We start from the raw sequence: 16,541 nt of genomic DNA on the forward strand, positions 1-16,541 counted from the left end.
TATGCAACATACCATACGTATTTAATAAATATTTCCTTATTAGAACTGAAAATCAAAATACCTAGTAAGTTTCTGTATAAACTTACTAGAGCAAATAAAATTCAGGGATGCAAGGTCATTATTTGCTGGTAATGGTAAATTCCTCTTATAGATAGACCACTCCATTCTATATATTTGGTCAGAGGTATCAAATCCTTCAAGTTAGGGGAAGAGGAACCAAAGGTAGGAAGGAAGGTGATAATAAAGTGGCAGTAACTGTCGGTATGGTGTGTCAGGCCAGGGAGTGGAGGAAAAAGGCATGGATGTGTTCAGAACTGATATCACAAACAGAGCTTTGACCAGCGAGAGCATGCAAGTAACAACTGTAGCCAAAGCCACCACAAAGACTCCTATCAACCTAATTCCAGAAGGGGCTTTAGGATATAGTCCTAACGGTAGGTTGAAAAGTTACAGGACGCCTTGGTGTCATGGAAGCAGGAACATTTAAGTAAAGGTCACCATGTACTCATCTTCGAGGTGAACTGAAGCAAAATGTTAAGTTAACCGTTACAGTGAATGAAGAGGATCCAAAGCCAGGAATGCTCAAAGCACAAATGAACTGAAAGTGCTATGTTTCTTGGAAAATGATCAGTTTTTAGAGCTGGGACCTTCAGCCAACAAACTTTAAGATAATTAACATTCAAGGTTAAGAGCTCCCTATGCAGCTTTTATTCTTAGCAGGAAGCTGATTTCATCCAGGAAATGCTGTGTCACTGACTTCCCATAATAAAAGCACAGCTAACATCTACCGAGCACCTACCATGTGCCATGCATTGTGCTGCATGTTCTCGATTTCACCAGGACGACAAGCCTATGATTAGATGCTATCATTTCTATTTTGTAGCTAAAGACACTGAAGTGTAGTGGGATTAAGTGATTTGTCCACACTCAGGCTACTGGTAGGCACCAGAAATTAAGATTTGAGTACAAGTCCACATAGACTGCTGCTCATATTCCCAGAGATGATAAGCAGGCTAACAAGTGGTGGTGGTCCTGAGAATAAGAACTGTTTCAGTGTAAGTAAATGAAGTAGGTATCAATCTGAGAGTTTGGAAATGGTAAGACTAGATGAGCAGTAGAGTATGCAATTTCCTGATTGTCTAGCAGAACAAATTTAGACAAAACCTTGGCATTACTAACAGAGATTATGTTTGTTGCAAAGAAGTGCATTGGGATAGTGGCATACTATGTTAAATGAAATGGTATACCATGTTGAACTGAAAAAAGCATAGGTTTAAAAGCTCCATCTACTTGAGGGGCGCCTGGGTGGCTCAGTCAGTTAAGCATCTGACTCTTGATTTCGGTTCAGGTTCTGATCTCAGGGTTGTGAGATCGAGCCCCACGTCCAGCCCCATGCTAGGTGTGGAGCCTGTTTAAGATTCTCTCTCTCTCTCTCCCTGCCCCTACACCCCCCTCTTTCTCCCCCTCTAAAGAAAGGAAAGAAAGAAAGAAAGAAAAAGAAAGAAAGGAAAGGAAAGGAAAGGAAAGGAAAGGAAAGAAGGAAAGAAGGAAGGAAGGAAGGAAGGAAGGAAGGAAGGAAGGAAGGAAGGAAGAAAGAAAGAAAGAAAGAAAGAAAGAAAGAAAGAAAGAAAGAAAGAAAGAAAGACTCCATCTACCTGAATTCTAAGTGTGGTTTTGCCCCTAACTTTGCTTAGGCAGGATATTTAAATCATCTAAGCTTTGGCATCTCCATCCAAGAAATGGAAGTATCTACTCCACCTGGATGTTGGGAGAAATATAGCTCCATCTGCCTACTATTATTCCTGGCAGGGAGTGGTACACAAATATAAGTTCTCTTCACCTCCTAGAGAGAATAATTTCCGGTTCACCTTGGATGAGGTAGCAAAGATGTCATGTCAACAACTACTTGATGATTCGGGCAGGCTCTTCCTTACTTGGGACTTCTACTTTCCCACATATAAAATTGGGGAGGTTGGAGAGATGATCTCTAAGCTCAAGCTCCCATTGGGTGAATCTGAGAGGGTTAGATTTTGGTTTGTATCTCTATATAGTTATGTATCCTACACCAGCCTTGCCTAATAACTTCAATTCTGGAACAAGTCTGAAGAGAGTATTGCTACAAGTAGGCAGTCAAGGAAAGGAGCCAGAAATCAAGAAAAATAGTACACACTTTTCTATGTGTTCTTCTAATTGTGTTCTCCACCCAGAAAGCCTCCAAGGACACTTTGGATGAAGGACAAGAGGGTAAACATGTCACAGAGTCCCAGAAACCACCCCTATTACACAAACCTTCGAGGGAGAGGTAGGGACAGCAGGAAAGCATGCCACAAAGCTACAGGGTTCATAAATTTTGGCTAGCAAATATAAATTTATGTATTTTCCCCTGCTTCTCATTTATCTGTAAGTTTCTCAAAGGTAGGGACTGTGCCTTGACAATTTCCCAAAGCTCAATTTCTACTTCACTCTAAATCCAGGTGTTCAAGTAATGCTGATGGACTCCTAAACAACTTAAGTGTCAACCTTCAGCATCTCACACACTCCATCCCCTGACCTGGTTCACAGCCCTTAGGCTTAGCCAAAGAGTCTACTGGATCTAACGCAGTTCTTAACCCATGACCATCACCTGGGTACCTCCAGCATACTGGCACCAGAGCCCCCACCTCCAGAGACTGACAGAGCTGGCCTCAACGAGGGGCAGGGAGCACCAGTTTTAGACACACACACACACACACACACACACACACACACACACACACCACCCCACCCTACCCCACCCCACCCACCCCCAGATTATTCTCATGAGCAGCAGGACTAAAGACCACTGACTAATGTGAGTCACAAAAAATCCAACCAGGGAAAACAAATCAAAACCTCCTCAGGTTTGGACACGGGCTATTTACCCATCTATTTTTAGTCTCTATTTTCATGTCTGAGATTTGTTTCAGCCTCTTAGGAAACTGACGGAGAACGTCCTCATAGTCTTAAGAGACTTTCCAGCGTTACCAACTATCCTTTTTCTCCTTCTCTAGATGATCCTACATGGGAAAGATAACTGCTGAATACATTCACGAAGGAAATGGCTGTACTTGAGGATGCCGTGACTCTCAACAAGCGGCGACAGGGCACTTGTCGCTCCTTCCCCTCTAGTGTGTTTTGTTCCCACACTGCACCTGATCCTTAGCTACTTCCTCGGCTACAGAGGGGTGGTGAGATGAGCAGGTCCTGGATCCCCTGGCTCTACTGTATGTGTGGGTACTTTTCTGATCTGCCCTGAACCTCAGTTTCCCAATTTGTAACATGGACACGACTGTTGTGAGAAGTCCATGATACTGTATTTTATACCAATGTTGCTAAGTATTCAGAAAATGCTAGCTGAATCTACTCAATCTTTTTCAGTTTCCAAAGAGTCCATTTTCATTTCCTTCTTGAACAGCTTTACTGAAGCCAAGCTGAGGTTAAGGAGGCAGGATATGAGTATGTAGGCCTGAGAGGACATGGCAGAAAATCTGGAAAGAAGGCTAACCAAAGAAGTGGTCTTCCTCTATACAACGGGCAGTTTCTAGAGAAAGGGAACCTCACTGTGATCAAGTAGCTGAAGGGATGATTAGAAATAAAGTGCTCACTTGAGCACATTACCTGACCAGTACAGGAAGAGCAAAATGCCAATTACCATTTTGCTTTCTATTTAACATCAGGAGTGGGAGGAATTAACCAAATTTATACAAGGAATATCTGCTACCAAGTTTAAGGAAACATTGTACTCTACTAGAACAGAGCCAAGGAAAGGTTCAGATAAAACCTGGAGTATGCCCTGGTCTGTGAAAACGTAACAATTTGTTGGGGAAAGATAGGTATGTTACAAACCTCAAAGGACCCTACTGTTTTCTGGCCAAGGAGACATTGGGAAATATTTAACTTTCTGCTCCAGGAAAATGTTAGATACTTAGTAATTTACTCCCAACAGTGAAACTATTATATACTGACCTCCATGCCCTAGTAAGAAAGCAAGCAACACTGGTACAACTCAAATGGTTGACTGGAATCATGTATCAAGCCTGAGAATGAAAATAAAATCATGACTGCTTGTGTGATGCTTCAGGAAATAATCCATGATTCAGTTAGAACCCCAACTATTCAATTAGAGGGAATATAAATATAGACCTTTGTAAACATAATAGTTTGCTGTAATTTTTGTGCCGTTCATTACCGCAGAAAGTATCATCTCAGTAAAGATGAGACACTGACCAGGACTAGGGTTCTCCTTGAGGGATATGAAGGATACCACTAGGCGTCTCAATCAAACCCAGCTCTGCCCCCAGGGGAAGTATGGAGGTAAACTGACTGACCCCCCCCCCCATAAAAGTGAAATGGGCTAGATGAATGCTTCCAGGTTAGTTTCTATTAATGCCAGGCAAGCCACCCACAGTCCCCTTAGCACACTTTCCTGTAAGTTAACTAATTCACCAAGAACAGGTGGGCAAGAACAGCAAGAATTTCTAAAAATTTATGGTAATAAATAAGAACTGCCCTTACCAAATTTCAACACAAATTACAAGGCAAAAGTCAACATATATTTAGTTAAAATCAGAAAAGGTGTCCGACTGAATAGAATCCACAAATATAAACTACTCTGTGAACTGAGCAGCATGTGACAAAACAAAAACAACAAAGAAAGATTTGAGGTCTTAATAATTGTTGCTATGCAACTAGACAACAGAACAGAGCAAAAGTGAGTTAGCTACAAAAGTCCCCTCAGAAGGGCAATAAATTCCAGAGGGGTTTAGTAACAATTTGCAAAATGCTACAGGTGATAAATCTGACCATGATAAAAGCACTGTAAATGACTGAGTATATAAAAACTCAGACTGTGTTGGGCGCCTGGGTGGCTCAGTTGGTTAAGCGACTGCCTTCGGCTCAGGTCATGATCCTGGAGTCCCGGGATCGAGTCCCACATCAGGCTCCCTGCTCAGCAGGGAGTCTGCTTCTCCCTCTGACCCTCCTCCCTCTCATGCTCTCTGTCTCTCATTGTCTCTCTCACAAATAAATAAAATCTTAAAAAAAAAAAAAAGAACATTTATTAAAAAAAAAAAAAACTCAGACTGTGCACTAAATAAAAAGGAAACCAACATTCAGCATGAACTTACATAAATATATGGGCAAAAGCTGGAAGGCTATCACAAAAAAAAAAAAAATGGATGGAAGAATTAGAGGTGATACTGTTTCCAGATGCCTTTAATTGTATACTTTGATAATTACCACAAAAGGGAACACAGTGGGAAACAATATTTACACAGCACAACAGGTTACTATGCCAAATAGATACAGGGAATTCATCCAAATGATTAAAACTCCAGATTCCAGTTAGTAAATGGTCAAGGACACTTTACACACAAAATGCATACAATAAACCCACACAGGAAAAAAGGGAAAATGTTTAGCTTTTATGTTACCTACTATACAATTAAAATCATAAAACCTCAAAACAAAAAAAAATCATAAAACCTCACTGTGGCAGGGCTGTGGAGAAACCAGTACACTTAAACTTGGCCTTCCACATGGTAATCCCACTCCGGGGCACATCCCCTATAGGTAAACCACGGATTACCTGGAAAAGGCTTAGCTAACTCCACATTAGGCTCCAGATGGCCAAGATTTACTTTCACTAGCAAGTGGGAGAAACAGATCTTCATCATTTAAATGCAAATTAAGATCAATCTCTGCAAGCTACTTTAACAGGATACAATTATCTTAGACTAGAGGTGGAAAACTTTCTGTAAAGGGCCAGACGGTAAACTTGTTTGCTCTGTGGGCCAAACAGTGAACTCTGCTGCTGTGAAGGGACAGAAGCCACAGACAGTATGTAATAAATGGGCATGTTCCAATAAAACTTTATTTACAAAAACAGGTGTCATCAAAACCCACAGGGCATACAACACAAAAGAGTGGATGCCTAACATAAACTATGGACTTTGGATAATAATGCTGGGCCAGTGTTGGTTCATGGAGGAGGCTGTATTTGGGGAGGGGCTGTATGTGGGAGCTCCCTGTACTTTCTGCTCAATTTTGTGGTGAACCTAAAACTATTAAAAACAAGGTCTACTAATTAAAAAAAAACAAAACAAAAAAGGGGGCTGGCTCTTGGGCTATATAGTTTGACAACCTATCTTCCACTATGGTACTCCTAAAACAAAAGCATTTGCCCTACTCTTGACTTCAGCTTATCACGGAAGTCGAATAATTAAATGCCCGTATGATATAAAGGAAAAGGAAAAGCAGTGATATTTTCTGATTCCATTCAGTAATAAATCCAAGGTTTCTCAAAGCTTGCCAACAGCCTAATAAATTTCCTAAAGCTCAGTGGGAGGAAACCACCCATCGGGAGGTCAGCAAGTGTGGCCATGTCTCCCCTTCAAGACTACAGACTCCCACACAAAACTGCATACAGTTAAGCCAGAGTCACAACTTAAGTGCCCAGAGCCTGATAAACCAGATTATGTTGAAATCCAACCCTATCTGATCATGAAGGCCCCAAAGGGCCAATTCGGACTTTAAATACTGATCAAGATGCATGAAGCCAAGTTAGACATCTTTATCCTAAATGAAATCGTTCTCTTCCCCTTTTAATTCTGAATAGTAGGTGTCTGTCTCCCAACAGGTTAGTCTAATTCTTGGCAACTCTTCACAGGAGAAAAACCCTCCTGCTTAGAGAAAAGGTGTATCGTGTACATATATGTATAGGAACAAAATAAACACACTCGGAAACAAAATGCAATTGTTTTTCCTCTTTCCTAACATGATAATTTAAAAAAAGAAAAATCTTTTCATCTCCCCTGGAAACAAAATCACTGTTCTCTACAGTGGTAATCAGGCTTTGAGGAGCAAAATGACTTTAAAAACCAAGACTTTTCGAAGAGCAGTCATTTGAAACCAAAGTCAACTTTTGAGTGGGTATCAGAATCTTAAAATACTTTCTAAAGGAAAACAGAAGACGGCTGGGCCCTTAAACCTCAAGAACAGTAAAAATAAGGAAATCGGCTGTTGTCTTCTAAAAGCTAAAGGCTCCCAGGTTCACAGAAGCAGTGTGATGGTGGCAGAAATCTTTTCTGTGAAAAGAAAGCTGAGCTGTCAGACAACTGCCTTCTGGTGGTTTTATCTGGGAGATGCTATATTTAAATGTGCGGACATTATGGAAGTTTAAACTTATATAACCACTAAGGTGTTTAATAACCTTTACATGGAGCCAGGAATCATCATTACGGAGAGCCCACTCTGCAGACAGCAAACAGCTGAAGAAGCTGTGAGAGGTTCCAAATCAGGGGCGAGCGCTGCCCTCTGTGAAGAGACGGTTTTGAATAAAATAAAATAAAAGGAGGGCAGGAACAAACACCTTTAAAACCAGTGCAGCTGTGCAAAAGACAAGAGCAAAGGAACTGGGAAATAAAGCAAATGGGAAGTAAGTCTGCAGGGAGGGAATCAAAGTGAGGAGTGAAGGAACCAGAAGTGGCCAGAGTGAGACTGAAGGATGAACAGCAGGTCCAAATGAAAATGTGAATCATTTCCTATGAACTCATTCAAGATTCAGAAGGTTCTGTCTTTAATTTACGTCTTAACAGTCCAAGTTCTCCTTTCCTTATACCACCAAGAGAAGTTTTCATTCATAACAATTACTTAATGGAAAGACAGAACTCAAACTTTTGCAAATATAACAAAGAGCCACCATTAGCATGAACTGCCCTTCAACGACAATAAATTAGTCCCAAAATCCTGAGAGTAACAGGTTCATAGGGAAAAAAACCATAAGTTATACTGAGAAATAAAATCAATAAAATCCTTACTCTGAACATGAAAATGTGATACTTCTCTTACTCCTAGTGAGGAATTAATATATACTATCTGAAGCCTCTGTCCAATAGAAAAATAATATGAGACACATGTGTAATTTAAAACTGCCTAGCAGCCACATTAACTCAAAAAGAAACAGGTGAAAGTTTTGACATTTCATTTAATCTAACATATCCAAAAATATTATGTCTACAAGCAATCAATATAAAAATAGATTGAGATATTTTACCATTTCTTATATTGTCTTTGAAATCCACTGTGCATCTTATAGTACAACTCAATTCAAAACCTAAATTTCTATCAAAAGTAACTGACCTATAATTAGATTTCATCAAATTTACAGTTAAGGGAGAGTCACATATCCAAACTGCTCTAAACAGAAGTTTTCCAGTTAACTGAATCAAGTATCAGCTTTAAAATCAAATCAGTTTCTCAGTCACACTAGCCACATTTCAAATGCTAAATAAGCTCAAGTGGCTGGTGGTGACCTTACTGGACAAAGAAGGCCTAAGATAAGCACAGGAACCAAAAATTCAAACCTAATTGTTAAAAGAACTATAATAAAACAAAACAAATGAGGTATATAATACAGTAGAAAAATTAAGGTATTAAAAATAGAAAGCAAGAGAAAATTACAGATTTATCACTATAGATGACAGATCTTTCCTATCAACAAATATATGTATTGGTTAAACTTAACCACATAAAAGAGAAAGTTTGATTCACAAAGCAAAACCCAACTTTATACTACATTTCTTTTTTTTTTAAGATTTTATTTATTTATTTGACAGACAGAGACACAGCGAGAGAGGGAACACAAGCAGGGGGAGTGGGAGAGGGAGAAGCAGGCTTTTCGCGGAGCAGGGAGCCTGATGCGGGGCTCGATCCCAGGACCCTGGGACCATGACCTGAGCCGAAGGCAGACGCTTAATGACTAAACCACCCGGGCGCCCCTATACTACATTTAAAGACAACAATTAAGGCAAAGTAATTCAGAATGACTGAAAATTAAAAAAAAAAACACACACAATATAGGAGTGGAGGGGCTTGGGGCATGGGGAGGCTGGGTGATGGACATTGGGGAGGGCACATGCTATGGTGAGCGCTGTGAATTGTGTAAGTCTGATGAATCACAGACCTGTACCCCTGAAACAAATAATACATTGTGTTAATTTTTAAAAAAAGGAAAAAAAACACAAAATAAAACAACAATGCTCCACCAGAAAAATGTAAACAAGAGGAAAATAAGGATCTGGATCTCAATGTCAAATAACCTTGAATCCAGCTAAAAAGCAATATTAGAGGGCAAGAGGGCAGCACTCTATATCGCTAAAGGGTACATCTCGCACTGAGGACATGACAGTTAAGAATGTCTCAGCAGCAAACAGGTATGAAGGAAATACTGTCAGAGAGATACGGAGAAAGAGAATTATATTAGGAGACTTGAACTTCTCTCAGGTCATGATGGATCAAGTAGATAAAAAAAGTAAAGGTATAGGAAAAGTAAATAACATAATTAATATGGTATATCAAACTCTGTAACCCGAGAAGAGAACATCATCTTCTTTTTGCTGCCGAAGGAACAGTCACAGGAAATGACCATACATTGGGCTACAAAGTGAACATCCACAAATTAAAGAAATAATAATCCAGATAACATTCTGTGATCACAATGCCACAAAACTAAACATAAAGAAAATTAAAATGCAGGATGTACCTGCCCTGAAAATTTAAAAACTCAAACAACTCCTATTCACAGAACAAGAATCTGAAGATACAGAAGAGCTGGGAGGAGAGGGATCAGTCAAATACTTACACCTTAGCTGCTAAAGCAGTAACAGAGGAGTAACTGTAGCCTTTAAGTACTCAAAGAGCAAAACAGAAAAGAAACCAAGTGTCCAACTCAGAAGAAAAATAAGAAACACGCGATTGAGGCGATCAGAGGGAATTAACAAAGTCAAAGTGGACATTAATGAACTAGAAAACAAAAGTCATAAAACTAACAAAGGAATCCAATCATAAACTACCATATAATCTAATCAAGAAAGGGGAGGGGAGAACAAATATAAAATAGAGGAATAGCCACAGAGAAAATTAAGACTGATAAGAGACCTCAGCTATGCAAGTTGACTTAAAGCCTCAATGACTAGGACAATTTTCTAAAGAAATATGACAAAATGTGCTCTAGAAGAAAATCTATACAGATCAATACCACAGAATACAGAAAGTTGTCAAAGAGTAATAGTCCCCAAACACACTAGGTTTAAAAGGTTTCACAGGGGGAGTCTACCAAATCTTCATTTTTGTAAAGATTTTTATTATTTATTTATTTAAAATTTTTAGGAGGGAAGGGCAGAGGAAGAGGGAGAGAGAGAATCTTAAGCAGTTCCATGCCCAGCACAGAGCCTGACATGGGCTCGATCTCACGACCCTGAGACCATGACCTGAGCCAAAATCAAGAATCCGACCCTCAACCAACTGAGCCACCCAGGCACCCCACTACCAAATCTTTAAAGAACAGATTATTTGAAAGATAAATTGGTCTTAATACAGAAAAAAAAGTTTTCTGAAACAAGCATGGCATTGATAAGAAAATCTGACAGACTGCACATACACACAAGATCTACAAACAGTACACGGATATCAATATAATGAACCCAGGAATTCAAAACAGGATTCTTGCTAGTTCTGTAAAGGTCAAAAGTTTCCATAATAAAAAACCAAAATAAAAAATCATTTACTCAAGGAGAAAAAATTCTAACTAGATAACACTTTTTACTTATCAAAAGTTGGATGACAGTTTGGTAAAAGCATAGGAAAACACGCGCTCTCAGAAACTTCTAGTGAGAGGATAAACAGACAGCCTCTAGGGAAAGCAATGTGACAATGTTTATGAAAGGTTCAAATGCACACACCCTCTGAGGCAGTTATGCCATGTTCAGGAGTACGCCCTATATATACACTCATACACGCATGGGATGAGGCATGTAGAGGACAATTCATGCTAGCACTGGTTGCCATAGCAAAGACTAGAAACAACCCACCAGCCATAAAGAGGGAGCTGGCTAATGAATTATAGAACACTCATACAAACAAACTCTCAGAAGCCCTAAAAAAGGAAAAGGAAGTACTGTAGATAGAGATACAGAAATCTCCCTAAGGTATAAATTTTAAAAAGCAAGGTACAGACAGAACTATAAGAAGCTGCCATTTATACAAAAAATGGGGAGGCTAGTGGACAAAAGTAGGAAGATGACATTTCTATGTCCTTTGGCACTTTTTGAATTTGAAACCATGTAACTCCCATCTCAGACCAAAAAGAAAAGCTCATTTAAAAAAAAAAAAAAACCCACCCTTTAGAATGCACTATTGCCATTATGAACTCATAATCCATTTAGAACACTTGCTATTCCTGCTACACTTGCTAACTGGGTGGAAGGCCATATTAAGTAAAGATGGAGTTCAAGAAACTCTTACTATTTTAAAGGGCATAGAAAAATATGGTACACATAGGAAAGGGCAACAGTACTCTAGATCAGAAGATCATCTCATTAGTGGTTTTCAATGCTGGTTATGCTTAAGAACAACCTGGGAATCTTCCAAAAATACCAGTGCCCTGCACCCCACCCCCAGACTATTTACATAAGTTTGGGGGATGGGACCCAGGCATGAAAAGCACGGATCTAAATGCTTTACAGCAGTCGTCCTCCACAAAGGGTGATTTTGCTCCGCCAGAGGACATGGGGCTGTCTGGAGACATTGGGTTGTCACAACTGGTGCCGTCTAGTACGTGCAGGCATCTAGTGGGTAGGGGCCAGAGAAGCTGCTTTATTTAGTAAACCTCCAACAACGTCCAGGGCACACTCCCAACCATGACCTGTCCCAAAATGTCAAGAGTGTTGAGAATGAGAAAACTTTCAAATCACTGCTTCTGAAGTAACAACCAGTTTTCATCTTTGTTCTTAAACAAGGAAGATAATCTCATTTTACTAGTGTGGATAGATTAGTATAATAAAGCTATTTCAGTGGCCAAAGAAACTACAATTTATTTGTTGATGTGCTTATAATGAATACTGAAACACTGAATTCCATGTACATCCTTTCTTTGGTCCCTGTCCGGTTACTCTGTCAAAAATTTATGTCCTGTTTGTAAAACAGTGAGGGAGAAAATCCTAAAGGTCACAAAGTGGCAGCCTGGAGGTCAATACAGTCCACATATCTACTTTGTTTGAGCCTCAGGTCTTTTAAAATATACTGAATTGGAGCCAATCACCTGCCCCTTCTGGAGCCAGCACATACCTTCTGGAGCCTGCCACGGCCCACACCTGGCTGGCTTCATGCAGTCATCTGCTGCTCCCCAGCAGGTCCTTTAAGCATATGAGGTGGCCTTCATCTGCAGTTTTCAACAATCATGAAGGGGCATAAAGCCTCTTTACTCTTCTTCTTCCTCCTTACCTTAAAAATATCCCCACATCCATTCTAAATTCTCAAACTCCTACATTACTTGCCACAAAAGAACTATCAAGAGCTAGAAGAACTAAAAGAAAGGTAGAAGTCGAGATGGCCTTTGTGTGACAACACTCTTCTTCTAGTTGTTGTCATTAAACATAGGCTGCCCGCCACCTGTCTCTGGATATTACAAACTAGGCTTGTAGTTTCTAGCAAATTCCACTACAATTATATATAGCTCTTCTGCGAGCGTCCTTATAAGGAAAAGACTTCAATTATTAGGCTTCTTCCATTATCCTAGATTAGTGTATCCCTCTACCTCTCCCAAAATAGGTCAGAAGCCTTTTATGGGAAATACCTATCAGGAGATTTGGTAATTTTCTTTTCAGAAGCTCATCCCTTTTCCTTTGAAACTACAATCACACAGTTCAGGAGTCGTGTTTGAGAGATTGCCTGATACAATCCACACGTTTTATTAATGAGGAAAATGAACCCCAGTGAGGTTCACTCAGCCAAGGCCACACTCTTGAGTTAGTGGCAGAGCAAAAATTAGAACACTTATTTCCAGATACTGGTCCCACGGGTTTTCCACGATAACACTATCCCCCACTGTGGCTTTCCTACTCAAGTAACATTCTTGCCAAGACACCTATTAACATGGGTAGATACTAGCTTGCTGTAGAACTAAATCAACTGAAATTTCGCCAAGCTATCAGAGCTATCATGTCAAGTTTGAGGGTGGAAGAAATTGGGAATTTCTGGATTCCTTTTGCTCCTTTTACTGTGAATTAACTTAACTCAGTTTACCCCAGTGAAGCTGATACCTTCAGAATCTTCTCTAAACCATAAATTAGAGATGGAAAACATGCTATTTATAGCAATGGTGACCTTTTGTTTCTAAACCCTGAAGTCAGGAGCTGCATCAAACCTCTAAAATTTCAAAAGTGGCCAGAGATTTGTTAACTACTGAAAGGCTTTCAGGAGTGAAGTTTAAGATGCCAAGATCAACATCTCATTGAACTTTGACTCTCATCATTCTCTGGCAAAGTGGGTGCTTAAAATTTAATATGGCCTCGACTTTAACTTGGTCCTCTCTTCCTATCCCAACTTTTTCAGTATAGGCAACATCACATTTTGCGTATCTAATCTTCCCTGGATGTTCTACCTCCTCTGCACTTTTATTTTTATTCCCACCTGATACCGTCCCTTTACATGTACATAAAATTCATTACATGAAGAGATGCCCCATTATGTTCCCTTGAGAGCTCAGAACATCTTTGCTGCTCCATTTTATTCCCCTTCAAGGATGCTGAACTCCATTCGGATACCTGGGTGCGCATTTTTGTTTTACTCTCAGGTGGTTCACAACCAGCTCCCTCGCCTTCAGCAATTGCAAGTATTCGCTCCGTGGTTGAAAAGGCACCACTCTGGGGAAACACGATCCGGTGAGCATAAGGTGGTGGAATCTATTCCCATCTCAGCTAGGCCTCTGGGGCAAGGTGAGGGCCGGCCGGGTCTTCGGCGCTCCCACCTCAATCCGCGTCAGCGCCCACCAGCCCACTCGGCCCCGGAGAAGGTGGTGGGACACAAAAGGAGCGGCGCGACGAAAGGTGTCGGCACCGAGACCGGGGGTGTATCAGACCCTGCTCTGACGCTAGGGGCCCACGCGTCCTCTCCTCCCCAGCATTTAAGGCGTTCGCAGTCTAGGCCTCTGCCTGCTTTAACATTACACAGAAAGGACAACAGTTCGAGTCCTGCCACTCCAGGCACATGAGAGCACCTTAGGGCAAAAAAGGAACAAAATGCTATTGCATAATTTATTCGACCTCAAGGTGTTTCTAAACAGCTCTTACCCAACAACAACAACAACAACAACAACAACAACAAAAGAATCTACAAGTAAAAACATGAAAATCTACCCACATTCCGCTACTAAGTTTTAAGGACGGGTGAGGTCTGTGTCAGGTAGATTTGAAGCTACCGAAGCAGGTCTGGGGAGTCCCGCCTGGAGGAGGGTCCTCCGACGCGGTTTCTGTGTTTCCAGGTAAAGCCCTGGCTGGTGTGCGGGTGCCAGGCCCTGCCCCCTCCGCGCCCCGAAATTCGACTCCCCAGGAGAGCCCCCGGGCATCCCGGAGCCCCGCCCGCGGGTTCCCACGGACTTTGCCCCGAGCTGCAGAGACCCGCGGCGGCGGCGGGCCCGGAAGGTAGCGGCCCCGCGTCCCGGGTCTGTGGGGACCGTAGCGACCGTGGGGGCCTGCGGCCCCGCACTCACCGAAGTCTAGGAACTGCTTGATGGAGAGTGGCGATGGCGAGAAACGCGAGTAGCGTTCGATCTGCTTAGGCACCGGCTGCTTCAGCAGCCACCGGAAAAGCCGCATCCTCGCCGAGGCCGTGCACAGACCAGCCGAGACGCTCAGGCAGCCGCAGGAGCCGATGCAGCCGAGCCGCGCGGATCCGGCACGTCAGCCGAGCTCGCACCCCGGCCTCCGCCTCGGCCTTGGCGCCGCGGGTGCAGCCGCCGCAGCAGCAGCAGCTCCCGGGCCGCCGCCGGCCGCCCGCGGCTTCCCCAGGCCCCGCCCACGGGGGCGGAGCCGGCCGCCGCACGTACGCGGCGCACGGAGGGCGCCGGGGGCACGGGGGGCGCGCGGTCGCACGCGCCGGCTGCTGATTCGCTGCCGCCGCCCTCGCTTTCTTTGGCTTGAGTTCACCCAGATGCCGGCGTCTCCCTCCGTTGCTCCTGGGGCTGAGCCCCGCCCGGCAAGTGCAGCAGCCCCGCGTCCCGCCCCCGGCTAAGTCCTTCGCGACCCAGAGGTAGCGAAGGTGCCGTGGGACTGCAAGGAGGCCCGGCGTCCACACCCGGAAGCCAGCCCTACGCCTTGTTCAAGGCCCCTCTCAGCCGCAGACACCTCTTCCGGGAGGCTTTCCCTGGAACTTGAACTCGGGGCTCAGTATATGAAATCATGATTTCCTAATGGCGTATGAAGTACTGTAACTGGAGACCACTCTTTTGATCTGATCAGGCTGGTTTTCTCATTGAATAAAATTATTGGTGTGTAGCTATTTAACTTTTGTGACTTCGTTGGGTATTTATGCACCCAATTCTTTATTTACCAGTTGCATCTTTATTCTGAATTTAAAGAAAAGTAATACATACCCTCAAAGGCATCCAGTGGTCTGCCCATGCTTCTAGATTTTCAAATACGTCTTGGTCATCATGGTGGTGGTATGGTACCTAGATTACCATGTCCTCTCCATTCAAACCACAACCTAGAAGAGATGTCCTGATAACCTCTGTAGCTGGGTACTTTGCCAGCCGAGCTAAGCAATCCCGTTAGTGTGCACGGGCAGACAAAAAGAAGACCTGTAGCCTGTGATTCTTCCAGTGACTTTTGCAGGTGCTACCCGGATGTCAGAGTGTACTTGGTGATGGCTGCGGTAGTCAGTAAGGAGGAAGGTTCTCCCAACCTAAGCAGCAGAAGATTGCTGCTGATCTTTCTGAGCTGGCACATCACTTGTGTCACTATTTCCTTTTCCAGTGAACACAATCCGTGTATTCTGTTGATTTGATTACTTCAACTGTCATGTGACTAGTTTTACTTATGCTTCTCCAAAAGCTGGCAAAGTCCTAGAAGTTGGACAAAATATGAGAGAGTCTGGGGTAATATAAATTGTGCTAGTCCAGGGCTCAAATGACCGAGTCCTAAGCTTGGTTCTATCATCAACTGGCTGTGTGGCCTTAGACAAGTCACTTAGCCTTTCTCTGTCCCAGTTACTTCTTATGTCAGATGGAGATACCTGATTTCTCTCCCTGGCATCTGTGACAATCAAATGAAATAAATCATATCTAATATAAACATAAAACATTGTTCTACCTCTTTCACACAGCAATACATTTTTTAAGCTAATAGTCTCATGTTAATTGGCAAAATCCAGAAGTTAAACCAGTGAGTTGATTTCAGTACTGGTTACAGTTATAAGAGAAGGATCTTGAAAGAAATAAGTAGGTCTTGATGAACTTTTTTCAATTCCTTGTACACACCAAGGTTTGCCTGGGCCCACTCCCAGTGACTCTCAAAGCAAGATCCCTGGACCACCAGCATGAACATCACCTGGGAACTTGTTAGAAATACAAACTCTTGGACCCCAGCCCAAACCTACTGAATGATAAACTCTGGGGGTGGGGCCTGGCAATCTGTGGTTTAACAAGCTTTGAGGGTTTTAAAGACATGGCCAGAAATTCTTTGATATTC

The 16,541-nt window shown here is 42.4% G+C and overlaps 1 protein-coding gene and 1 pseudogene across 3 annotated transcripts in view; both read right to left on the reverse strand.

Annotated features, from left to right (window-relative positions):
- The window catches only part of PDK3 (pyruvate dehydrogenase kinase 3), a 78,487-nt gene that overhangs the window by 49,228 nt on the left and 12,718 nt on the right, over positions 1 to 16,541 (reverse strand). The window contains exon 1 of one of the 3 annotated variants that reach the window (XM_036096517.2): positions 14,564 to 14,871. The exons of the other annotated variants lie outside the window; for them this stretch is intronic. Within the exon in view, the coding sequence (XP_035952410.1) occupies positions 14,564 to 14,669 (106 nt within the window). The 5' untranslated portion in view covers positions 14,670 to 14,871. Of the gene's footprint in view, positions 1 to 14,563; positions 14,872 to 16,541 lie in introns of those variants that run through there. 3 annotated transcript variants of the gene reach the window in all.
- The window catches only part of LOC118532101 (transcription factor SPT20 homolog pseudogene), an 86,477-nt pseudogene continuing 84,640 nt past the window's right edge, over positions 14,705 to 16,541 (reverse strand).

Source organism: Halichoerus grypus, chromosome X (assembly GCF_964656455.1).
Source record: "Halichoerus grypus chromosome X, mHalGry1.hap1.1, whole genome shotgun sequence".
Taxonomy (NCBI): Eukaryota; Metazoa; Chordata; class Mammalia; order Carnivora; family Phocidae; genus Halichoerus; species Halichoerus grypus.